Here is a 25450-nt window from a genome sequence, read left to right as displayed (position 1 = left end):
TGGCTGGGTCACCAGCTGCTGGGGAGGAAGGGCCACTCCTTCCCCTGAGTGGCTGCCAGGCCTCAAGGACAAGCCATCCCAGGGGCAGGAGGAGAAACTGTTGGGGGGAGGAGGTGCAGCTGTTTCGTGCCAGTGGTTCCTAGGAATGTTTCTGACCTCCTCTGGTCCCAGCATTTCATGGGTGATGGAGCAAGACAGAATCTCAAAGGACAGCCTGGGGACGACTTGGTTTTGGAATTGTGATGCCTCACTATTTACAACCCATTGCATCTGTAAAGGCAGATATTTGTTTCTTTCCAATTCGAGAGGAATTCTCTCCATGTTGCATTTCTGATTTTGAAGGCTGAGTCTCATCTAGTTTATAAAGCCTGAAATGTGGAAAGATGGCAGTCCTTGACTTCGTGTCTTCAGAACAGAATATGTCTGTATGTCTGATGTAGGTGATTGAGAAAAACGGAAATGTGTAAACTAGGAGCCGAGCAATAATAATAATTTTCTATCAAAAGATTATTATTAAAATAATAATTTTCTATTATTAAAAAATAATTTCTATTAAAAGATTTAATTTTCAATTAAAAGATTCTATTAAAAGTGCATGTTAGGCACTTCATGTATGTAATATTATTCTTTATAACAGTTTTGAGGTAGATATTTATGATTCTCATTTACAATTTCAAAAACTGAGCCTCTGAGCTGTTAAGTGAGGTTACCCGAGATCACGTAGCTAGGAAGTGGTAACTCTGATCCTTGTGTTTTCTTCCTCACTGTCCCAGCCATTACGTTGTCACTCTGTCACCCATGGATGTCCATTACCGAACATTTCCTGGGACTCCCTTCTAGCCATTTCATATAGCAGTTGGTATCTCATGGCATCACATTTAACCTTGTATTTTACTTTTGCTATTTTAATCGCCATTGTTGAATTGAATGGGTTGGTAACCAGTTTTCATGCCACATAATCTCTGCTGTAATATTTCATGGGTGACATTGGGCACAGACCCACAGCTTTTTGGAATGATGCTTTGCAGAGGATTGTGTTTTTTTGTGTTTTTTTTTAAAGTGGTCTTTTCATAATTTTTTTTTTGTTCTTACTTTTTAGTTTATTTCAGTTGACGTGGCTTTAACTATAGCTTGTTCATAAAAAGCGTAGGTATAGCAATCTGTTACAGTGGGAAGAGCATAGCTGTAGTTCTACAGAACCTGCTTTCAGTTCGTCACCTTCAGTTCCTGTGACCTCAGCATCTTAAGTCTTAATTTATCCATTTGTAAGATGGAGATAATATGTATCCTAAAATTTGTTAGGGAAATTAAAGATAATACTGATACAGATACCTGGCATAAAGCCTTCCATTAGAAGGGCGGTATCTGTTGAATATTAGGCAAGTAGCCTACACTATCGTTGTTATTGTCATTACCGCAGGTGTCCCCAGCTTTTCATTTCAGGAAGTCTATACAACTCATTCTTCTTGAGACCTACTTATTTTGCAATTATCTAAGAACGGAGGGGAGGAGGGACTTCCTGAAATGTCACTTGGGGGTCCAGGTTTGAACTTAGGCCACAGCTAAGCTGACCTTCTCTGCTGCGACCTTTCCTGCCCTTTGCACAATCCCATCTTTAATTGGCCAGCACCAGACTCTTCACTCCCGCTTGCCATTGTCCTCCGAGTCTTCAGGAGCTCCGAGGAGGTGTCATCAGTCCAGCCTGTTGTCATTTAACTCCAGGACATATGCTCGTTACATACATGGGGATGCCTCCTTGAAAGTTCTTTGAACAGGTCAAGTTTTCAGCTCCACTGAGTCTCCTGTTCTCTTCACTGGAGATGACGTTGGAAGTCAGGAGGCTTCTTTTCAGAGCATGCTTAGGGGCAGAATTCTCCACTCTTAACCATCTGTAATGGTCTCGGTGCAGCAGTCCTTCAGCTGGAGCTGTCCTTAACATCACCTGGGCCTTTGGGGCAGATATTGCCTGCAGCTTGTATGGATATAATCTCAGATGCTAAAATGAAATGGCAGGTTTGGTTGGTAAGACCACTGCTGAGGGAACCTAGTGATACTTGGTCCCTCGAGGCCACTTGCCTCATTGAACAATAAATTATGAAGCCTGCAGCTTTCATGTGTTCAGAAGTGTGCAAACATTGTAGGGGAATTTAGCCTTTAACCTCTTTGAGCTGTTCATTTATATCTCCCAAAGAAGTTCATCTCTCATAGAAAAGAATTCCGTCTACCGAACTGGTGATTTAATGTGTCTGGCTGTAACCCAGCATTAGCCAAAGAAAATATTCTGTAGTCATTTCCTGTAAGTGAAACTCTGTTTCCTCATCTGAGTGAGGAACTACCTTCAGATCATTTACCTGATTTCTGAATAACATGCTTGTTGCATATTTTTGCAAAAGTAAATAACATTTGCTTTTCTTTTCCAGCATTCTTATTTTACTGTGCCTGACACTAGAGAACTTCCCAGCATACCTGAGAATGTGAGTACTTGCTGGGGGCGGTGGGGGGGGGGGATTAAATTTTTATTCTTCTTTGTCTTTATTTACTTTTAAAAGAAAATAAAAGGATGTATTTTCCCATAGTAAAAATAATGCATTGCAAAAGCAAAAACAAATAGGGAATCTTTGAAAAGCAGAGAAACTCTAAAGATAAAGAAGGATCATTACTTCTCAAAGGTAATCACCTATTAACATGTTGATGTCTCATGTTAGTCTCTTTAAAATGTATTTTTTTACATAGTTGAAATCACTGATCACACATGCATTTTTCCATCTCATTCATAGAATCCTGTTTGTTGGCTGTGTAATAGTAACATTTGCTGTGTAGTTGACTTAGCTCTCCCTTCACTGTTGTGCATTTAGGTGGTTTTTAGTTTTTGCTGTTGTAAATAAAATGTTTCTATGTAAAGAACTTCCCTATAAAGATTTATTAGGTTAGATTTACTCAAGGAATTACACTGCATTTCTATATCTACTTTGAAGAGCGTAAAAGAAAGTATTTTGGGGTATAAGTGTGAGGACTGCACTCTCCTCCCCAAAGATTTAAGAGTAAGGAGCATGAGTCTGAGGGAGCAGAGGGTAAGGTTTGGCTTCTGAACAAGCTGAATTGCATATCTGGCCTTAAGACAGATATGGGTTAAAGACAGTGGGTTAAAGCCTCTGCCTTCGGCTCTGGTCATGATCCCAGGGTTCTGGGATCGAGCCCCACATTGGGCTCTCTGCTCGACGGGAAGCCTGCTTCCTCCTTTCTCTCTCTGCCTTCCTCTCTGCCTGCTTGTGATCTCTGTCAAATAAATAAATAAGATCTTTAAAAAAAAAAGACATATTTTTAAGATGTTTTACTCAGAATATAAGTAGTGCTATGCAGAATTAAATATAGATTCAGCACCATGGAGGCCCTGTTTACTTTTTTAAAATTGTGGCAAAATATATATAACATCGAATTTACCATTTTAACCGTCTTTTTTTTTTTTTTAATTATTTATTTATTTGACAGATAGAGAGTACAAGTAGGCAGAGCAGTAGGCAGAGGGAGAAGCAGACTCCCTGCTGAGCAGGGAGTCCGATGTGGGGCTCGATCCCAGGACCCTGGGATCATGACCCAAGCCGAAAGCATTCGCTTAACAGACTGAGCCATCCAGGCGCCCCACCATTTTAACCGTCTTTAAATGCACATTTCATTGGTGTAAATATATTCACGTTGTTGTGCAATCATCATCAGCATTCATCTGCAGGACTTTCTCATCTTTCCCAACGGAAACTCTGTTACCTGTTAAAAAACAGCTCCCTGTATGTCCCCTTCTCCCATCCCCTGACAACTGCTGTTCTTTCCGGGACTCTCTCTATAAATTTGATTAGGTACCTACTCTAAGTACAGCCATACAATATTTGTCCTTCTGTGTCTTGCTTATTTAATTTAGCATCATGCCTTTGTTCATCCCATGTTATAGCACATGTCAGAATTTCCTCTTTAAGATGAAGTAATATTCTGTTGTGTGCATACAATATACTCCATTTTGTTTATCCACTGATGGACACATGAATTGTTTCTACACTTTGGCTGTTGTGAATAATGTTGATATGAAAATTGGGGTACAAACATCTGTTCAAGTCCCTGCTTTTAATTCTTTGGGGTATATACCTGATTATTTTTTTAAAGTACTGGAGTAAGTGGTATATTTTTTTGTAACCATTACAGACTCATAGAAAGGAAATTCTTTTATAACTTGTCTATAGTCAGACAAATTATGAGTGTCAAGTAATCATGTGTTATTAATGAAGTTAGACTACTGAGTTATTGCTAGAGAACCATCTTAGTTGGGATTGTAAGATATATCCATAATCTTTATGATCAGGCTCTGGTGGAAAACACTGCTTCCTTTTTGTTTACATTAAATAATAAAAACTTTGGACCATAGTTCCTATTTCAGCCACAATAGCTAATGCTACTATGTGATATGATGAATTCAGTGAGTGAGCATTTTCTCTTTTAACAAGCTTAGCTGGTTACTATGGTAATTATTATTTTATATCTGGAAACAGGCCCCAAGAACTCAAGTAACATATTCAAGGTCCTACCGCAAAGATGTAATAGAATTAGAATTCAGATATTGGTCTTTCTGATTTTAGAGACTGAGCTCTCACACACTATGCTATACTTTGAGCCCATTATTTTGCCCTTCATCTCCAAAATATTCCTTGGAAATGACAAAAGAACTATAAAATTAAGGAGAAGGATGTCCGTGTAATTCCATAAGGAGCTGCCATGAGCCAGAAAATTTGAGGGATTTCCACAACTTAAAAGAGATGGTTACTGATACTTAACAGTCAATAAATAGTAGATAATGGAGGAACCCAAAAAGAATTAGAAAAATCCTCCAGGAGAGTAGAAGTAGGGGCAAAGCATGGATAAATAGCAAAAGGCTGTTTGTTGAAGGATTATTTTCAAATGCCATGGAACAATCATAAAATTGGCTATGTATCAGATCACACTGAAAATTTTAAAATAGAAAAACTCAGAGTCTGACAGAGCAGTCTCTTCATGGCAACGAAATAAGACTAGAAATTAATGATAAAAATTTTTAAAATATCCATCTACTTGAAATAGTGGTGGGGTCAAAGGGGATAAAACATTGAAATTGTGTATTATTTAGATATTAATGACAACAAGAATACTAAACAACAAAAACCTAAGGGATGCGCCAAAACTATACTCAGGGGGAAACTGATAGCTTCTAATGCTTTTATTATAAGTAAGAACGTGAGAACTTGACTTTCAGTTTAAGAAGCTGGAAAATGAGGGGTGCCTGGGTGACTCAGTCAGTTAGGCATCTGATTCGATTTCAGCTCAGGTCGTGATCTCAGGGTCATGGACTTGAGCCCCATATCAGGCTTAAAGCTCAGTGCAGAGTCTGCTTGGGATTCCCCCTCTCCCTCTCCTCTTGTCTCTTCCTTCCCCCTTGTGTGTGCTGTGTCTCTAAATAAATAAATACAATCCTAGGAAAAAAACCTGGAAATTTAATAGCAACCAAAAAGCCAAAACTAGAAGCATTTAATTATAATTTTACTTAGAAAATATTGTTAAAGTAGAACTGAAAAATAAGACTTTTAAAAAACCAAATATTTGAAAAGAATAATAAAATAAAACTATGCAATAAATTTGATAGAAGATAAAATTTTCCAGAAAAATATAAGTGATTGAAGTCAGCCTAAGAAATAGGAAATATAAATATAGAACCATAACTTGAAAAGATTAATGAAGCTTTTTTAACCATCTCTGCACCTTGCTGCTATAAGTATATGAGGTTTGGGTGGTTATATAGGCATGGTAAGGAACAGATTATTATGTAAAGTGTTCCAAATTGTAGAAGAGGCATGTGTGTGTATGTATTAAACAACAGCAAAAGAAAAACCACTTGTAATTCCATATGTCAGAGAAAGTCATGTTCCAAGTTTTTCTTTATGATAATAGTTATTTCTACACTGTGTGGCCTAAAGCCGTGAGGTTGCCGTAGGACCCTGGATGGCCTGGGGGAGATGGATGGTGGCTGACCAGAGCATGGGGTCCTTGCTCTGGCTTTATTCATTGCCGGTTCATTCCTGTCCACTTAAATTGGGAACTTGGTAATATTTTGTTTGAGATAAAAGAGTCCTTTTGATTTAAAAAAAAAAAAAAAAGAAAGAAATTTAGAAACTGCATCTTAAAAAACACAATGGAGATCATACCAAGTACATACATACCTTTCTATCAGTGCTTTTTCAATGACAACATATAATGGATGTTTACTGGTGTCATTAAAATTCATTACAAAATATCTTTGTTGTAAAAAACATTAAATAACAAGTACGTATAGAAAAAACTGAAATACTTCCCTGATGCCGAGTGATATGGACCACTTTTTGCCATTTGCGACAACATGGATGGAACTAGAGCGTATCATGTTTAGTGAAATAAGTCAAGCAGAGAAAGACAACTATCATATGATCTCCCTGATATGAGGAGGTGGTGATGCAACATGGGGGCTTAAGTGGGTAGGAGAAGAATCAATGAAACAAGATGGGATTGGGAGGGAGACAAACCATAAGTGACTCTTAATCTCACAAAACAAACTGAGGGTTGCTGGGGGGAGGGGGTTTGGGAGAACGGGGTGGGATTATGGACATTGGGGAGGGTATGTGCTTTGGTGAGTGCTGTGAAGTGTGCAAACCTGGTGATTCACAGACCTGTACCCCTGGGGATAAAAATATATGTTTATAAAAAATAAAAAAATTAAAAAAAAAACTGAAATACTGTCATCCCTTCCCCACCCCGGTCCCATTCTCCCTCCGGTTTGCATGTCCTTCTAGACCTTTCTCTGTGTATTTACAGTATTATATGTGTGAGTACCTGTGTATGTTGTAGACATTTCCTTAGACATAAATGTGATACTGTTCCTATTGTTTTACAACTCACTTTAAAATGTATCCTAAAACCTGTCCATACTGATTTACGTCATCCCTTTTTAATGATTTTTAATTTAATGGTATAACTATTCTTATGAAAGTAATACATATTAATGGCTTTTTAAAAAATCATATAGTACCACATAATTGTTGATGAAAATTTCAGCTTCTCCTTACTTTCCACCTCCCAGAGGCAGCTACTTTCAAGATTTTAGCAGTTGAGTATTTCTTTCCATGTTTTAAACTAATATACACATATCGCTATATCTTAACTTTTTTTTTTTTTTAAGATTTTATTTTTTTATTTGACAGAGGGAGACAGTGAGAGAGAGAACACAAGCAGGGGGAGAGGGAAAGGGAGAAGAAGCAGGCTTCCCGCTGAACAGGGAGCCCAATGCGGGATTTGATCCCAGGCCCCTGGGATCATGACCTGAGCCGAAGGCAGATGCTTAACGACTGAGCTGCCCAGGTGCTCGTAGTATTTCTTTTTCAAATATCACCTATTGATTTTCCAGTGGAAGTTGAGAGTTTAGACCTTTTATCATCTCTGAGCCTCTCTCCCTGTAGAAGATAACTTCTCAGTCACATGTTTTCCTTCCCCCGTTTTTCCTCTATCTTTAGAAAAAAATTTTAAATCCATAATGTTTATAATTCAGTGAGCATGCAGAATGAGACAATCAATTATGATTGCATTTTCTTTCTTGTACAACTTTTTGTCCAATAGGAGTTCCTTGATTTCACATCTTCTTGTTTATTCCCTTATTCTGGTGAAACATTCCAGTAGTTTCCTGAAAAAGTATTGTGTTGGAGGCAACATGGTCAGACCTTGCATCACTGAAAATGACTGTTCTCCTCTGCGTAGGATTGGAAATTGCCTTCATAATTTTGAAGACCTAGTTCTGTTGACTCATAAGCCATCCTGATTGCTGATTTATTTTTTAGAATCCTTAATATGTCTTTGGTATCTGAAATTGTCCTTTTCATCTGCTATGCTGGGCACTTGGTGGCTCAACCAATCTTGGTGGCTATAAACTCATGTCCTTTATAGCTGGGAAATGGTGTCACCTTATTTCTTTGAAAAGATTCTTTATTTTTTCCCTTTTCTCTAGGGCTTTGATGGTAGGATCCTATGTTGATCCCATAATGTTCTCTGTTTTCTATCTTTCTTTTTCAGTCTTCTCTCTGCTTTCTTCAACAAATTGTTTCACCCTTTTGAAATTCTTCCGCTATCATTGTTTATATACCTAAGAGCTTTTTGGTGTTGTTTAATAAATTATGTTTTAATGGCATCTTGTTTCATGAATGTAGTATTTTTTCTTATCTCTTCGAGACTCATTCTTAGGCCTAAAAATTGTTCTTTCTGCATGTTTTCTTCCTAAATGTTTCCTTTCTCCTGTTTTGTTTCACTCTGTATCTACAATAGTAGAGGCTTTCCTTAAGCACCTGTCCTGCCCTATTTAAGATGGAGGGCACTGAAAACCTAAGTGGAAGCTCTGTGTTTATGAATGGGGCTTGTTACCTTGTGGCCTTTATTGGAGATGATGGCTCAGAGGCCTGGTTACTTAGAGGGGTGTATGTAGGGGGCTCTCAAATGTCAGTATAAGAATCTTGTCTTTGGAACTAGTCAGTTATTTTTTCGTCTTGTTTTGGTTTTGGTTTTTTTTTTTGCCAATGATCATACACTTCATGTACCATCGTCCTGGAAGCTGAATGTGGTGGCGAGTTATGGGATATCAACATTTAGCATGCAGTCTTTCAACCTCCCCTCCAGTTTTTTACTTCATGCCTTGTCCCCTGTCCTTAGGTATACCTGGTGTCCCCACACCTTTCTGGTTCGGTTCCTCTAGAAAGTAAACACTTCTGCTGGAGGAGTATCAGAAGGCCAGCTAACTAGCAGAGAGAGCTAGGAGAGAAGAGTTTTGTTTTTATTGGCCCCCTTCCTCCAGCCTTCAAAGCTTCTGGGTGTCTCCACTTCCTGAACCTTTTTGGAGTTGCGTGATATGAGTTGGGTTCGAGTGTGTATCCTATGCCTCTATTCCAGCTTTCGTGTTCCGCCCTTTGTGGACTGCCAAGTTGTCTTCCTTTAGTTTCTCAACCTCAGTTGGCATTGTTGACCTGTTGGGGCAGATCATTCTCTGTCGTGTGGGACTGTCTTTTACGTTGTGGGATGTTAGCATTCCTGGGATCCACTCACTACAGGATGGCAGCACACCCCCTCCCAGCTGTGACAACCCAGAATGTCTCCAGACATTGCCACATGTCCTCCTGAGGGTGAATGACCCAGGTTGAGAACCCTTTCTTTAGTAACTTCTGCTTTCTGGCTTCTAAAAATTTGACATCTCTCTTTCAATAATATCTTTTTCCCTGTTTCTTTGGGAATTATGTCTTTTAAAATTCTTTCACTGTGACTTTCCTTGGGGGCTTCTTGGGGAGGGACGGTATCACAGAGAAAAGATAAATATGTGTGTTTAATCTACCCTATTTTACTAGAAATCCCTACAGGTTTTAACTATGCCTCACCTACTCATAGACATTTAGATTGTTTCTGATGTTTTGCTATTATAAATAATGTTATAACAATTATTGCCTAGGTTAGTTTCATCATTTTAATTTTTTTTTTTTTTTCAATTTGAAGGACTGAGAATTCCTTAGGAACTTAAAATGAGATACCTGCAAGTTCTGATAATTTCTTAATTTTCAGAACTGCCACAACGGAGGTTAGAAATAGTTTGGGGGGGGGGGGAGAACTCTCTTCTTCATAGCCCCAGCTCCAGTTCCTGTCAGCACTGCCCCCACCATTAAAGAAAATTTGCATTCCCTTTGCTGGTTTTGCCACTAATGAACCAATTCCCTGTGTATGACCCATTGTCCCCTAAATCCTCCTTTGCAAATCGGTAAAAGGCTGGCCTTGTTTGTTTCTAAGCGGGAATGATAAAAACAATCTGTCAGACTCCTAACATACATGGCTCCATTTAAATCCTTACAGCTCCTCTGTGAGAGGTAGACGTGAGCCCCATTTTCTAGATAGGGACCCAGGTAACCAGCCCAAGGTCTGCACCGAAGTGGGGTGTAGTGACTCAGGTTGGTGAGGAACCAAAGCATTTTGTTTTCATTATACCCGCCTGCCTCCCTGCAGTTGACTTTTGATATTCATGAGGAAAGAGGCAAAAAATTATTTTTCATATCTCAGATATGAAGTGAAGCAGGAAAGCTTTTCCTCTAAGGAAAATCTGAACTTTTGTAGGACCAATTTGTGTGATTTTTGACATAGAATCAGTCTTGAGCTCCGGCCCTGTTGAAATTTGCATTTTAATCTCTTGGTGATTTTTCAAGGATTAATTTAAAATGACTAAATTGCTGCATTGCAAATTGAAACAAGCAATAACCATGGGGTTGTTAATATGATAGAGTCTGCTGTAGTGGAAAGAACATGAGTTTTGGAGACAGCCAGGCACTGGGCTCTACCACTCGGGGACCTTGGACTACTTATAATCTCTGAGTCTCAGTGTCCTTATGTAATAAAGAAAAATGGGAGAAACAGATGAAGAGCTAAATGTAAAGTTCCACGTTCAGTGCTTGGTGCAAGCGAGATGCTGCTTTTGATGGTCCTTCTCTTTCCCTTCTCTTGGCTTTCCTACAGTTCTAGTCTTAACCTCTTTTGAGGTCTGAGTTGTGGCTCAGGCCTAGGGCACATTATTGCAAGGAGCTTGTCTTTTCTGGGTTTTTGCTAACATTCTTGGTTGTGAACATCAGTATTTGTCCTTTCGTGGACTGTATATTTGACCACACAAGTCTCTTAGCAGGTACCGTTGACATCAGAATTTCTGAAGCTTGGAAATGGTGCAGAGAATGGAGCCCAGGATTCCGGTGCCTGTCATGTGGGAAGTTCTGTAAACATTTATTGATTATCTCCTCTAAGAGACATGTTAAACTTTAGAGGATAGGCAAAGAAGATCGTAAAAGGACTTCTTTTATTTTTTTTAAAGGAATTTTTGAAAGATTTTATTTATTTATTAGACAGAGAGAGAGAGAGAGCACAAGCAGGCAGACCAGCAAAGGGAGAGGGAGAAGCAGGCTCCCCACTGAGCAGAGAGCCCAATGAGGGACTCGATCCCAGGACTCTGGGATCATGACCTGAGCCAAAGGCAGAGGCTTAACCATCTGAGCCACCCAGGACAAAGTCTGTGAAAGGACTTTGGCACATGGAATTTCATTCTGTCACCAGAGAATCAGGTTGTTCTGGACAGCATCGGAGAATGGTTAATGTAAGAAAGTGAGAAAGGAACTAGTATCAGGCACTATTTGCCATATCATGGAATTTTTACAGCAGCCTTAGCATGTGGTTATTATCCCTGCTCTGAAGAGGAAATGAAGCCCAGAGACCTGAAGTAACTTGCCCCAGTCAGCTAGCCAGTAAATGTAAAAACCAGGAGTCACACTCAGGTCAGTCTGATCCTGGCACTGAGATGCTGCTGGGTCTTGCGCCTCTGGCTCCATGGTTCCCCACACCATTCTAAGAAATTGCCCATCGTCAGTTTAAGTTCTGTAATTAATTTTGTGAACTTCTTTAGTGTCATTTCTCCTTCCATAATGAGATTATTCCATGATGAGATGAATATTTCTTCATCACTGCTTCTCTATCATTAGCACTATACCCAGAACATAGGAGAGTGTCAGAATGTATTTGTGGAATGACTGAATGATTAGGTGAATGAATGAATGAATGAGCAAAGCAGCCTCCCCCAGGAAAAGGGAAAATAGCAGTTCTTTTCAGTTGGCTTTTCAGCCAGTATGTCTGCAAGACATTAATGAAAAGCAAATGTAGACGATCTTTCTGCTTTCAGATGGCTGTTGAAGTTAATTCTCATTATTTTTACAATTTTTGCGTAAAAATATTTTCTTTCTTTTCACTGAAAAACTGTCACTATGTAATTGTTCATCAGGGTTTTCTCTATGAAGATAACACACGTAGGAGTGAATTTTATACAGGCAATAGTTAAATGAGCATAAATCTTTATAAATTTTAAACAGTTGACCTGCCTTAAAAAAGAAATCACAGATCAGGAAAGATACGTACTAATAATTACATTGTAAACTGGTTTATAGAAGGGAATCTTTTTTAGCAGCCAGGTTTTGAAGTTTACTTTTGATTAATGGATAATCATATAGACCTTCATTTGGAATATTAAACAAACCTGTCTTAATTATCTGGTCAGTGTCATACTAAGTGGTTAATGACGCGAGGAAAGCATTTAGAATGGCCAGTTACATATAACATTGCCCAGACTCCACTTTGTCAAAAGATGTACCATGATATAGAAAAGATTTATGAACTCATCGTGACTTTCAAAAATAAACAAAGTTGAGGTGGTGGTAGAAGACCTATTATCGAGTTCTGAGATTGTAGAGAATTCCATTGTTGCTCTTAAGAGCTGTCAGGTAATTGTTTATTCTAATGGTTTTTCCATTCACACGGAGGGATAAAAGTTGACCTCTGGGTAAACCCTGCCTTCTTTCCTATAATATACTTCTCTGATGTGATTGCTTAAGTGAGTTTGTGGAATTCTTTCTCAGACAGATTATTTTAGAATGCAAATTTATAATTCCCTTTTAAGAATCCCACACAGCTAAAGTAACCTAAATTCTTAAAAAAAAAAAAAATCAATTGAGGATTTTAAAGGTTTACATTATGATAAAATAATCTAAGCAGGAGTTATTTCAGGAAATAAGACCCACTGGCAAAACCAAGCCTCTCGCCTTAGAAGCCTCCTCCAGACACAGTACAGTAAGTCTTTATCATCTGTACTGTGTATGAAGCTGAAAGTCACAAAGACTAATAAAATGACAGACCGTGGGGCGGACTAGCATCTGTTTCGAGGGCTCCAAGGAGTACCCAGCTTAGAGTCGGTTCTTTGGTTTGGGGATTATCTCATTTCCCTAAGGAACTGAACCTAAGACGCTTTTTCTCTAAGCCCCACTATATCTCCTCCCATCCTTGGCCCAACCCCCCCACCCCCCACCTGCTTCCTCACCCCGGGCATGGATCACAGTGAGCCCGAGGTCCCCAGCCACCTGGATTGGCACAAGAGCCAGCAGGGACAGCTAGAAGCAAGCAGCCATTATGGGGCTTCTCCTGGGGGAAATGAGGCTTGCCAGGTGCCTTCCCCTCTTCTTTGTCTGGATTTAGAGCCACAGAGGGTTAGATCTGGAAGGGACCTTCACCGTCATTTCTTTGTAGAGATGAGATGAATGGGGAGCCTGGAGAGGCTAAGAAGCTCGTGTGGCACAACCTTTTCCCAAACTCAGCTTCCAGGCTGTCCTGACCCTGTTCACTAGAGCCCTTCTTTGGACTTGAGCCCTGTCCAGCCTGGGTAGTGGTCAGTTTCATATCCCTGACACCCAGCCCTGCAGAGAGCCCGCAGTGAAAGCTAGGCAGATAGGAGAATGCTCACGGGCACGTAATCGGTATGTGACTGAAAGAATGCTTGAGCTCTGGGACTAGAAACGGAATGTCCTCAAGCCTAAAAACATGCTGGCACTGAGGAAACTGAGCCCTTCTGAGCACGGACATTGGAAATAGTCTCTTTGAGCAAGATTTTCCTTCCCAGTAGGTGAGTCACACAGAGAAGTAATTGTCAGGGAGTGAAGGGGGTAGAGATTTAGACTGAGCCATGGTGGCGTTACCCCAGGACACCAGGCCCAAGACTAGGGGCGCAGCAACACCATGTTTACGGGATTCATGGCTCCTGAGAAGGAGGACTGATTCCCTTATTAAATGAGTAGGCTCCATTTAAAAAAAAAAAAAAAAAAAAAAAAAAAAAAACCTGAACAGGTGGATAAGTGTGGTGCTCAGTAACCTGGAAGCCTGGGTGTTGTCTCTGATCCTTCCTCCCCTTCCACAATCAGGTCTGATTCATCATCAGGTCCTGTGATTCCAGAAATCTGTCACATCCAGAGTCAAAGCTTTCATCTCCGTAGTTTATTTCTTGTAATCGTTCTTTCCCAGAATATGGCAGTAAGTAGCCTGTTAACGGATTGCCCTGCCCCCCCTGCTTGCCGTCTCCTGGGCATCCTCCATAGGACCTCTAGGAAGAGCTTTCTGAAACACACGTGTGACTGTATCATGATTCTGCAGCAGCTCCTCCTTCCCCATGGGGAAGGTCTAAGTTCCCACCGAGTCTGAACCCAGCTTCCCGGCCCTGTATCCTCCTCTTCACTCTGCTGACCTGCTGGAGCTCCATTCTCCTCCTGCTTCTGTCTCCGTGTGAAATACGCTTCTCCCCCGTCCACTGAAGCCCTGCTGGGAGGCCCGCATCCGCTGTCTTCTCCTCCGTCAAGCCTTCCCCAGCTTTGCCGCCGTATCTTATCCACCAAAGTTGAACATGCCCTGTTCGGGCAGTAGGCTGGACCATGGGACTTTGCACACCATATGATGCCATTCCCACCCCCAGGCTACACTCCTGGAAGATGGGGATCATCGTTACCTAATCTCTGCAGGCCCGGCTCCCAGGGTGGTACTAAATACATGGTAGCAGTTAAATAAGTGGTTGTTGATTGGGCTGCTTACAGGTGACAGAAACGGGAGGTTGAAGACTTAGTCCCACTGAAGCAGAGTGCTAGGAGAGTGGTATACCTTGTGTCCCTTAGAAATACAAGTTCACAGTATGTTCTGGCTTCAGTCTTGGCCTAGGACAGCGTGCCATGGAGCCCCTCTCTCTGCCCCTTATTCCTCATTCCCTACACCTGTGTCTTACCTGTAAGACCTGTGATGACCTGACTTGTGAAATGAATATCTGCTTCTGTATGCAGCCCCCTCCCTATCATCTGATGAACAAACCACCTATTTCTTCATACTTCTATTTTTTTGAGAGAGAGAGAGCATGCATGGGGGTGGGGAGGAGAGGGCCAGAGGCCAGAGGCCAGAGGTGGGGAGGGAAAGATGGAGGGAGAGGCAGAGCTGGGGAGGGTAGGGAAATTCCCAGGCAGGTCTGAGATCAGAACCTGAGCCAGAATCCAGAGTTGGGTGCCCCACCGACTGAGCCACCCCGGTGCCCTTCTTTATACTTTTAATAAATAGAGCCACAAATACTTTAAACAGCAACCCCCCAGCCCCCCAGCTGTTTTACCTGGCACTGTGAATTGCCAGTGTCAGTTCTTTTTCCATGAGCCCTTCACCATTACTGAGTAACCCATCACTTCATCCAGCCTAGACCCGGGTTTTCTGATGTCAAATGCTGTGTTCTTCCTACTACACTGCATTGTCTTGTAGGCTGGTGCATTTCTCTTGGGCCGCACAGCTCAAACTCCAGCTACAGAGCTGAGGTCTTCAGTCATCCCTCTACTTACTGGTTCCTTCTTTTATCAGACTGCTAGATGATGGGCTGTATCCAGAGGGACCTCAATCTAGTGACAGAAACATGCTTGTCAATGAGTGGCTATAGGCTAGAGACAAATCACCATGCCAGCACAAAGTGTAGGAGCTTGACAAACGTGGAATCAAGGAAGCCTTCCAGGAGGAGGTGGCATTTTACCTGGGTCTTGAAACGTGACTGAGTGTCCTCAAGGAAGAGAAGAGCATTCCAGGAAAAGGCAACAACAGAAGTAAAGGCCTGAGGGTATGAAAAGTTACGGCAGCTTTGAAAAATTGAGGGTTGCTGTAGCTTAAGCCACCGATGCTTAAGGTACAAGGGAGGAGACCCCTTTTTCAAGGGGTTTTCTTCAGAGATGAAGCTTGGTGGAATCTGCAAAAGCTCCCTATAGCTGCTCCCAAGCCCTGCTCTGCCCCACAGGTGCTCCCACGGCTGAGCGAAGTTCCCAGGGCTGTCGCCACTCCCACCCACTCCCACCCGCCTAGGCGGGTGGCATCCCAGAAGGAAAGAGGCAGGGGAGGAAGCAGATAAGAAAGACAGCTTCTGTTTAGACACAAATATCTTGGTAATCAGCACAGATGGGATGAGAAATACCAAAAAAAGTACATGACAGTTTAGAGAGAATTTGGCTAAATGTTACATATTTTTAACATACCTGTATAGAGTTTTTGGAACAAGCACCTGAATCTCTCAGAGCCTGATTGGGCCTGGGGGTTATGCCTCAACCAAGTGGTGTTTTGATTTCAGAAATGTTTCCTTCCCCATCCACAAAAGTATCCTTGTGATGATTTTTTTTTTTCTCCCACCAAAATAAGGTGCAGGATTTGTCTCTGACGCTGTGTCTCCTTATTTGGACGGCAAGCTGTGTAACATATTTCTACCCAGCGTGAAGCTTCTTGGCAGACTCTTGAGGCCACGTTTTGGTGGCTTCAGAGTTATCTTTGGATCTGTCAAAAGTGCTAATGGGCTTTCTGGCCTTCTTTAAGCTCCTCATTTCTATTTTCTTTTTACTTCCATCCTCTCCTAAAAGAAAAATTTATGTAATTCATCAGCAGTTAAGCATTTTACTGAAATGCTCAGCTGAGGGCCTTGTATTTTTGTTTGCGAGAATAGCTCTGCCATGTCACGGTCTTCAGAACGAACCCCACCCTGACATCATTAGCTCAGCACTCCTCAGTCCACTGGGCAAGGGACCCACTCGTTGACTGATTCACGCTGCCTTGCTTGTTCATCTTCTGTTTTTCAAGTTTGTTAGGAGGCAGGTTGGTGTGGTGGTTAGAACAAAGGCCGTGGGTTCGGGGGACCTGGTTTTGAAACTGGGCTCTGCCCTCTCTAGCTGGGTGACCTTCGGAGCCTACCTACCCTTCCTGGGCATGAGTTTCTTCATGTATAAAATGGAGATGATAAGGCCTTTTCCAGGGTTGTTGAGAAGATTGGAGAGAACCCCGGTAGAGTACCTATTGTCTAGCATGAAAGGATTACTCAGTAAATGGGATAACAATTCTTAAGAGTGACACTTTTTCTCTTTCAGTATTTTGAGTCTGCTTTGTTCCGATGCTATGCTTTCTTTCTCGAATCCAACTTTCACCTCCTGTTTGCACTGATATAAACAAAGAGCACAGGTTTAGAGCCAAACTCACCCAAGACTGAAGATCCACGTCGCATATAACTTTGGTCCTATTTGTTTTCTCTCTTGCCTCTGTTTTCCTGTCCGTACAGATGATAATACCTGTTCAAGGAGTGGCTTCAAGATTAAGTGAAATAATGTATGTAAAGCTTTGTATATTGTAGGTGTTTAAAAATACTTAAGTGGGACAATGTAATGTAAGGGAAAGTGTATGGGCTCTGAAGTTGGATCTGAGTCCAGATTCTGACTCCACTGGTTATCGACTCTCTGCCAGACTTTATCTGGATATTGGAGGGAGAATACCTCCTTGGAGTTTTGTGAGAACTGCATAAGATTACACATACGAAGAACCTGATAGGGTACCTGGTACTTGGTAGGTAGTATGTGGAGCTATTTAGTTCACTCACTGTTCATAAAGGTCGATGGTTAACCTGGTATTCCAGCCAAGCAACAATAAATCATAAGATAAGTGCCCATTCTTATTCCCAACCCATAATATTGTTGAAAAGCCCTTTATGCTATTTTGCATGTAAAATCCACCTGGTTTACTTGAATTTATGGGTTTATAGCTCTTTCATCATTATAAACCACAACCCCCGGCAAGTAGTGTTCCTTCCCTCCCTGACCCCCTTCATTTTCAGAGGATTATATTGTGAGGCATTGAAAAGCTGTAACATTGAAGAAATTAACATATTCATGTGTATTATTAAAGTCAGGTGGGTATAGAAAGGGTTGCAGAAATGAAACACATTATGTTTTTTTCTGAAATCTGAAGAGTACCAATCTATAGTACTAATTAAAGATACGATGCCCTGGCTATAGACAAAAGCTAGTTAAAACACTGCTTTGTCACCACTTCCTGCTGCTTGTCTGCGGTTATTTTTCGTTTGTTGTTGTTGGTTTTTTTTTCCTTTTGAATGAAATACCTGGAAATTGTAAATCTTCAAAATTGCTCTAATTCCAGCCGAGCCCTTTTAGAGAATGTCAGTGGTGGAGGAGGGGGACACCAGCAGCGATGACAAGAGAGGAGCGTGCCCAGGCCTTTGGGGGTGGGATCTCTGGGACAGAAATGGGCTCTGTGCCAAAAGCATTTTGTCCCTGGGTCCTTTCTCTTGCCTAGATGTTCTGGTATGGCACATTGGGAAAGTTCTAAGATCCCGGCTCAGAACATCTGAGCTACAGCCCTGTCTTTATCGCTTATGAGACTTTTTGGTCTTGGCATCCCTCTCTGAGGCTTGGTTTTCTCATTTGTAAGATTGCAGGCTCCTGTCCTACTCACCTTTCGGAACCGATAGGCACGGCAGTGCGGTGCCACCGGTGACCTCCCACAAACTGTAATCACCACACACAAGTGCTTCATCTCTGAGGTCTCTTCCAACTTGGCATTTCATGATTTTACACGAGCGTGGAATTCGGTCTCCCAGGTGGGAAGAATAGGACGGGGGCAGAGGAGAGCATGATTTCCGATGATCTTCTGTTTCTCCTACTTTTTTTTTTTAGAAACCGCTTGTAATAAGAACAAATGAAATAAGCCACAAATCTCCCATTCTTGTTTCTCCTAGAGAAATCTGACAGAATATTTTGTAGCCGTGGATGTAAACAACATGTTACATCTGTATGCCAGTATGCTGTATGAACGCCGGATTCTCATCGTCTGCAGCAAACTCAGCACTGTGAGTAGACAGTCTTGAGATGGGCTTTTATAATTATTTTATTTTAATTGAAAGATGTATCGGGAAGATGAAAGGCAATTTTAGAAAAAGAAATCAGCCACAATCCCCCTCAACATGTCATTTTCCTTAATTATTCATATTTCTTTACACTGCCAGTGCCCGTTTTCATTGATTCCTATAGCTTCAGGATCAATTATAAATCATTTTCCATTTGGTCTCATTATGAACACTTCGCGTATTTTCATATATGCTTCCATCATTGTCATTTTTTACATGTCTGTATCAGATTCCATTGTACTGATATGTTGTCATTTACTAAAGCTTTCTTCTCTCGGTGGCCATTTAGGTGGTTTGTAACTTCATCCTTCAGTAGATAATACTGCACTGAACATCTTTTGGCTGCTTTTGGTGAAGGAGGTTCATAGTCTAATGACTTAGGACCATTAGGTCAAAGGACCTTCTGAGCACTGTGACTTGGGGACTGCCAGATGGCTTCCCAAACACGCTGTGCTTGTTTATACCGAATGCTGCCAGCCGTATACGAGTTTCCATTTTTCCTGCAGCCTTGCCAGAATTGCGTGTGTATTCATGCATATGTGTTTTAATTTTGCTAATAAAATAGGCATAAAATGGCATAGCAGGTTTGCTTTATTTTTTTCTTTGGTTACTGAATATTTTCCATGGGTTTATTTCCCATTTATATTTTGTCAATGTCTTTTCCCGTTTATCTTATCTTATATATCTTATCTTATATCTTTTTTGTTTGTTTGTTTTTTTCATTAATTGGAATGAGGTCTTTTATATTTTAACAACTATTACTATATGGATAATAGAAATATTTTTCGTATTCTATTTATTTTCGTTTTTTTTAACTTGCCAGGTATATGAGTTTATATCTTTCCCTGGATTCTCTTATGAAAATTCTCAAACACAGAAAGCTGAAATCATTTTACAGTAAATACCCATATGAGCCAATCTAGATTCTGATCACTTGACTGTGCTTGCCTAGGCACATATTTATTCATCTGCCCATCCCACGTGCTATCCATCAAGCCATCGTATTTTTTGATGACGTTTTAAAGTAAGTCACAGACATCAGTATACTTCCACCTAAATAATTGAGTATGTGTGTTATTAACTGAAGTTCAATATCCGTTTATAGTAGTATTTTTCCTTTGAGGTTAAGCTTGCAAACAGAAATTGACTGGGAGTGGAATGCCTAACAGGTACCTCTCTGTTAGAGAGGGTAGAAAGACCTTCTTATAGTGAGCATTTCCCTAATGAAGTCTGTGGATAAAATCAGTTGTGTGTTCACCCACGAATGCGAGGTGCCTAATAATGAAGACTTTGTGAAGCTGTTAGTGTTCTTTATGGTTTTCATTGTAACTTCAGTATTTTATAATTTCTTCGGTATTGTTTGCTTCTCAAGAACTCACAATTTTTTGATTGTGCCAGGCTCAGAGCACGTAGGGGTGATAAAAGCGTGGCCCTTGCCATCGAGGGGAAAACATCCCAGCGTAGACCTCTTGCTTTGTTTTGGCATTCTATTTTAAACTAGAATTGCAGTTCATAATCTCAGGGCTTGAACACCCAGGGAGTTTGAGAATGAGAAGATTGCCATCCAGATTTATCACTGCATCTTTATGAGGCCAGTCAGAAAACAAAGTACAGTTGAGGAGCACCTGGCTGTCTCAGCCAGAGGAATGTGTGACTCTTGTTGTCAGGGTTGTGAGTTCAAGCCCCACATTTGGTGTAGAGATTACTTAAATAAAATTAAAAAAAAAAAAAAAGAATAAAACTACAATTGAAAGAATCTAGTCTACAACCAGTTACTGTTGCACTGGAGTATTAAACTTCAGTAGAACAAAAAAGAGACATCATATTAAGTGTAATTTGAATTCCCTATAATATGATCATGATGTTTTGAGCTCCTAATACATACCAGGCACTGTGCTAAGCACTTTGCATCTATTACCTCATTTAATCTTCACTCTATCAGTGTGTAGGAAGTTCTCTTATCACTGCCTCCTTATAGATAAGGAAGAATATAGCTTCTGTGTAATTTCTTTTGTTTAGATATAGTGGATTAAACACATAAAGTTATTTCTGCTCTTTTCCAAAACTAAAATGAACTAAAGAATAAATCAACAAGCACAAAGAGCAGATGCAGCAGAGATTTTTTTTGTAGCAAAGATTTTTAAAAATAGTAAGAAATTACTATTACTGTTATGCCAGTATTTAAAAACTAAGATGAAATGGACAGTAAATTATAACTTACTAAAATTTGAATCAAAAAAGAGAAAAATTGAGTAGGTCATTTAATTTATAGAAATTGAATTAATACATATTTTCCCCCATTCAGCTCAGATGGTTTTACAGATATGTTTTATCAAACATCTCAAGAAACAGATCATTTCAGTCTTAGACAAATGTCTTCTTGGGAGTCTAGGGAGAAAAAAAGAATACACTCCATCTTTTCTTGTGATGATCAAATAACCTTGACATTCAGCCACACAAGGAGGAGACATTACAAGAAAGTTTGTCAGCCAATCTTGCTTATAAATCTAGCTGTATACGTTTTAAACAAAATAGTAGCAAATATGTTAAAAAATGTGATTCATAACTAAGTTGGATTTATTCCAGAAATGTAAGGTTGATAATACTAGAAAAATCTATTACTATAATCCACCACATTAATGTATTAAAAGGGAAAATTCATGAGGCACCTGGATGACTTGGTCACTTGAATGTCCCACTCTTGGTTTCAGCTCAGGTTATAATCTCAGGGTCCTTAGGTTGAGCCCTGCTTTGGGCTCCATGCTCAGTGGGGAATCTGCTTGAAATTCTCTCTCCCTCTGCCCCTCCCCCTGCTCACTCTTGCGTGTGCTTTCTCTCTGTCTTCCTCTGAAATAAATAAATACATGTTTATAAATAAATAAATAAATAAATAAAAGGGAAAATTCATATGATCACCAGTAGTTGGAGAGAAAGCATGACTATGTTCATGAACAGGAAGACTTAATGTATTGAAGATGTCTTTTTGCTCTAGAACAATCTATAGACTGAATGCAGTTCCACTCAAAATTCCGTTAGGATTTTACACGGTACTTGGCAAACTGATTCTGAAGTTAATGCAGGAAGGTCCCAAGGAAGGCCAAGACATACCTGAAGAAAAAGAATGAGTTGTGGAAGCTTGCTTTACCAGAATCGAAACTTTTTATAGAGCCGTAGTAATTAAGATGCTAGTAATGGCATAGGAATACACAAATAGTCTTGATGGAACAGGATAGACATTGCAGAAACAGGCCATGTGGTGGGCTCTTTATATGCAACAGAGGTGGCACTGTAAAATCTGGGAGAATGGATGGATTTTTCAATAACTGATTATCTACATGGGGAAGAAAAGGGAGACAAGTTTCTACCTTATACTGTATGAAAACTGAATTCCAAATGGATTGAGGACTTAAATGCGAAGGACAGAATTTTAAAACTTTGGGAAGACAAAATGGATAATGTCTGTGATCTCAGAGTAGGGGAGGATTTAATCAAATAATCCAAAATATACATTGTATATAGGAAAAGATTAGAATTGTAAATATTTGTTCATTAAAAAATACCATTCAGAGAATGAAAAGACACGTCGCAAGCTGGAGTTGAGATATTTGCCATATGTAACACCGACAGGATTAATATCTGAAATATATAACGAACTACTGCAGTTAAAAAAGCAGAAGACAAATCTATCAATAGAAACATTGGCCAAAAGCACAAATAGGCTTTGACAGAAGAAACACGAAATGGCTAATAAATATGTGGAAAGATGCTCAACTACATTAGTAATCCTAGACAAGCAAATTAAAACATACAGTGATTAAAACACTAGGTTTGCAAAGACTTGATATCTACAAAGTCTAGTGTTATATTGAATTGTACTGGAGAATCCACATACTATGCTGAAAAGTATTTGGCACAAAACTATTTGCATACACTCACAATTCAGCTATCCCATCCTTGGATAGAATAGTGTGTGCATGCCAGCTTGTGTGTACATATACACACTCACTGGTCATTTGTAGTGGGATATATGAACATCATGATCATAGCAGCATTGGGTTTTTTGCTTTTTGTTTTTTAAACCTGGACAGAGCCTGCGTGACTACCAGCAGAGAACCCCTAAATTATGGTATGGTCATCCAATGGAGTACTATATCCGTAAAAAAGAACTGACCCACCAACATGATTAGGTCTCTAATGAAAGAAGCGACAGAAGAATATACAGCACGGTTTCATTCACATAAAATTCAAGTGAGAAAAATTAAATGGTGTATGATTTAGGGGTACATACAAACTGCATGGGGCATGAAAGGAAATGATTAACACAAAATTCAGGTAGTAGTTTCCTCAAAGGGAATGAAAATGGTATAATTGGGAAGAGGCATATAAGGGACATCAAAAATACTGCTTTCTCTCTTGAGGGTGGTTAGGGAACCAGCAGACTACTCTGTAAAGGGTCCAGTAGAAAATATGGCTTTGTAAGCCATCCAGTCTTACAATTAGGGGACTGCAACCTTGTAGTTTACAGTCCGTAAACTGGTGGGTGTGGCTGTATTCCAACAAAACTCTATTTACACAAATAGGCAGGCCAGACTTGGCCTTCAGGCTGTGGTTTGCCAACCATGAAGTTAGGGTGCTGGGTTTTGGATTCTTAAGTTTTTTTCTTTTGAAAGTTGATTATGTAATGTACATACTTTTATATGTATAGATATTTCAAAATTTTTGAAAAGTTAAAAAAAAAAGAAGATACCAAGCCCCTTCATCCTCAAATTTGACAACACAGGGGTAGAGGCAGAAGAATTCTTGTGGGAAGGTTAAGAATTAAAATTGCACGAGATTTGGCAGTGGCAGTTCTTGAAACCAGAAGACGGTGAAACAGCATCTTGAACTTCTAGGGGAAAATGACCTTTCCTGAAATTCCATACATATCTAGTGGACGCCCTCAGAAGAGAGTGGTGCGGCCCCTACCCTACCTGTCACCTGTCGCTGCTCCTCCACTCCGCTTCTCTGTTGTGGATGCACCGTCTGTCCTCTCCACGCCAACCACTCTGCTTATCCAGCTGACTCCATTCAACCAGTATTTTTCATGGCACTGTCTTAGGCACTGGGGTTACAACAGTGAACAGATAGGCCAAACTCCCTGTCCTGAAGCCTACATTCTAATTCTAGTAGGTAGGCCTTCAGTAAACGAGGTAAGATAAATACTGTGGTACAGTAGCTAATGATGAGTACTAAGGAGTGTTAATAAAAGGAAGAAGGAGACCGAATGGGGAGGGTGAGGTGGCAGGCATTGTGGTTTTAGATCGATGGCCAAGGAATGCCTTATTGAGACGGTGACACTTCGGTTTCCTTCTGGCTGCCATCAGGGAGTTCCTCCAGCCGCGAGCTCCTCTCTGCTGCATCACTGTTTTCTTCCCTACTGGCCATTCTTTTTTTTGTTTTTGTTTTTTAAGATTTTATTTATTTATTTGACAGACAGAGATCACAAGTAGGCAGAGAGGCAGGCAGAGAGAGAGGAGGAGGAAGCAGGCTCCCTGCTGAGCAGAGAGCCCGATGCGGGACTCGATCCCAGGACCCCTGGGATCAGGACCTGAGCCAAAGGCAGAGGCTTTAACCCACTGAGCCACCCAGGTGCCCCCCTACTGGCCATTCTTACAAGCTTGCTTACACGGTATAATATCTCCCAGACTTAAAAACAAAACTTCCACATCCCCCTTTATCCCATTTTTATCCTCCCTTTTAGAACATAGTGTCTCAAGAGTTCTCTCTATTTACTGTCTAATTGCTCCCCTCCCCTCTCCCGCGTCTTCTGTCAGGATTTAGCTCCGTCCTCTCCACTGAAACAGCTTTTGTTCAGGTCACCAATGACCTCCTATCAAGTAAAATTAAAGTGAGTTAGTTCTTATAAAACTCTTAGAGTCTGGCATAGTGTGTGTGGGTATGTGTATTTATAATAAGTTACTAGCATGTGTAATGGGAAGTCAAATATTGTTTAAAATTTAAAATCAAGAAATTTTTTTCTCGTTACTTGTTATTTAGAAATAAGGAGATAGATGCTATTGTTGTTATTTTATTTATTGTTGCTATTTAGAAATAAGGAGATAGTTGCTGTGTTGAATGTGATTACTATGAATCCAGGTTAAGGACTGCCGCCATGTATCCCTTTGACTTAAACTTTTTTTAAAAAACAATTGATTTTTAATTGTGTTCTGCGTTTTACTGATTGATGGTAGAAACCTTTTTAGGAAGGGGCAGGGGTCTCCTTATATCTCACATGTGATCAGCGCCCCAATGTGTCATTTCTCTGGGGATTAAGTAGCTGAGCAGACTTCAGTTTTATCCAAGCCTTTCTCCAATTTCAGAATCGAAAGTTTTCTAATTATTGCCTTTTATTTTCTCAGTAGTGGCTTTTTTTAATCTTTTCAATGGGCGGGGAGACATAAAGGTTATTTTAATAGCCTGAGGTTTCTGATGACCCTCTCTTGACGAACCCAGATGTGGCCTATCATACTTTGGCAAACCCCATTTTTCTCAATTTTCTTTGATAAGATGTGGGCTTGATGCTCCACAGGACCATCAAGCATCTGAAAGATAAAAGCTGTCAAACACTCCAGAGTGCCATTTTCTATAAAGATGACTATGTCAATAGAGACAAGCCCAGCAGTATTTAGTTCAGAGTCAGGTAATATTCATTTCACGCTTTCTTGGTCAATAATATGATATTCTGTATAAGAAAAATGTGAGTTTTTGTTCTCTTTGCTCAGTTAATGTATATTGATTGTTTTTCCTTTA

At 40.3% G+C, this 25450-nt stretch overlaps 1 protein-coding gene across 10 annotated transcripts in view; it reads left to right on the top strand.

The window, feature by feature from the left end:
- The window catches only part of DENND1A (DENN domain containing 1A), a 494220-nt gene that overhangs the window by 236747 nt on the left and 232023 nt on the right, over positions 1 to 25450 (top strand). For all 10 annotated transcript variants that reach the window (XM_045082368.1, XM_004757352.3, XM_004757349.3 and 7 more), the window contains 2 exons: positions 2421 to 2474; positions 18494 to 18604. In XM_045082368.1, the coding sequence (XP_044938303.1) occupies positions 2421 to 2474; positions 18494 to 18604 (165 nt within the window). The remainder of the gene's footprint in view (positions 1 to 2420; positions 2475 to 18493; positions 18605 to 25450) is intronic.

This window comes from Mustela putorius, unplaced genomic scaffold (genome assembly GCF_011764305.1).
Source record: "Mustela putorius furo isolate JIRA1106 unplaced genomic scaffold, ASM1176430v1.1 tig00000596_pilon_pilon_pilon, whole genome shotgun sequence".
Taxonomy (NCBI): Eukaryota; Metazoa; Chordata; class Mammalia; order Carnivora; family Mustelidae; genus Mustela; species Mustela putorius.
The sequence above is the reverse complement of the archived record's forward strand: the minus strand, read 5'-3'. Positions and strand labels throughout refer to the sequence as shown.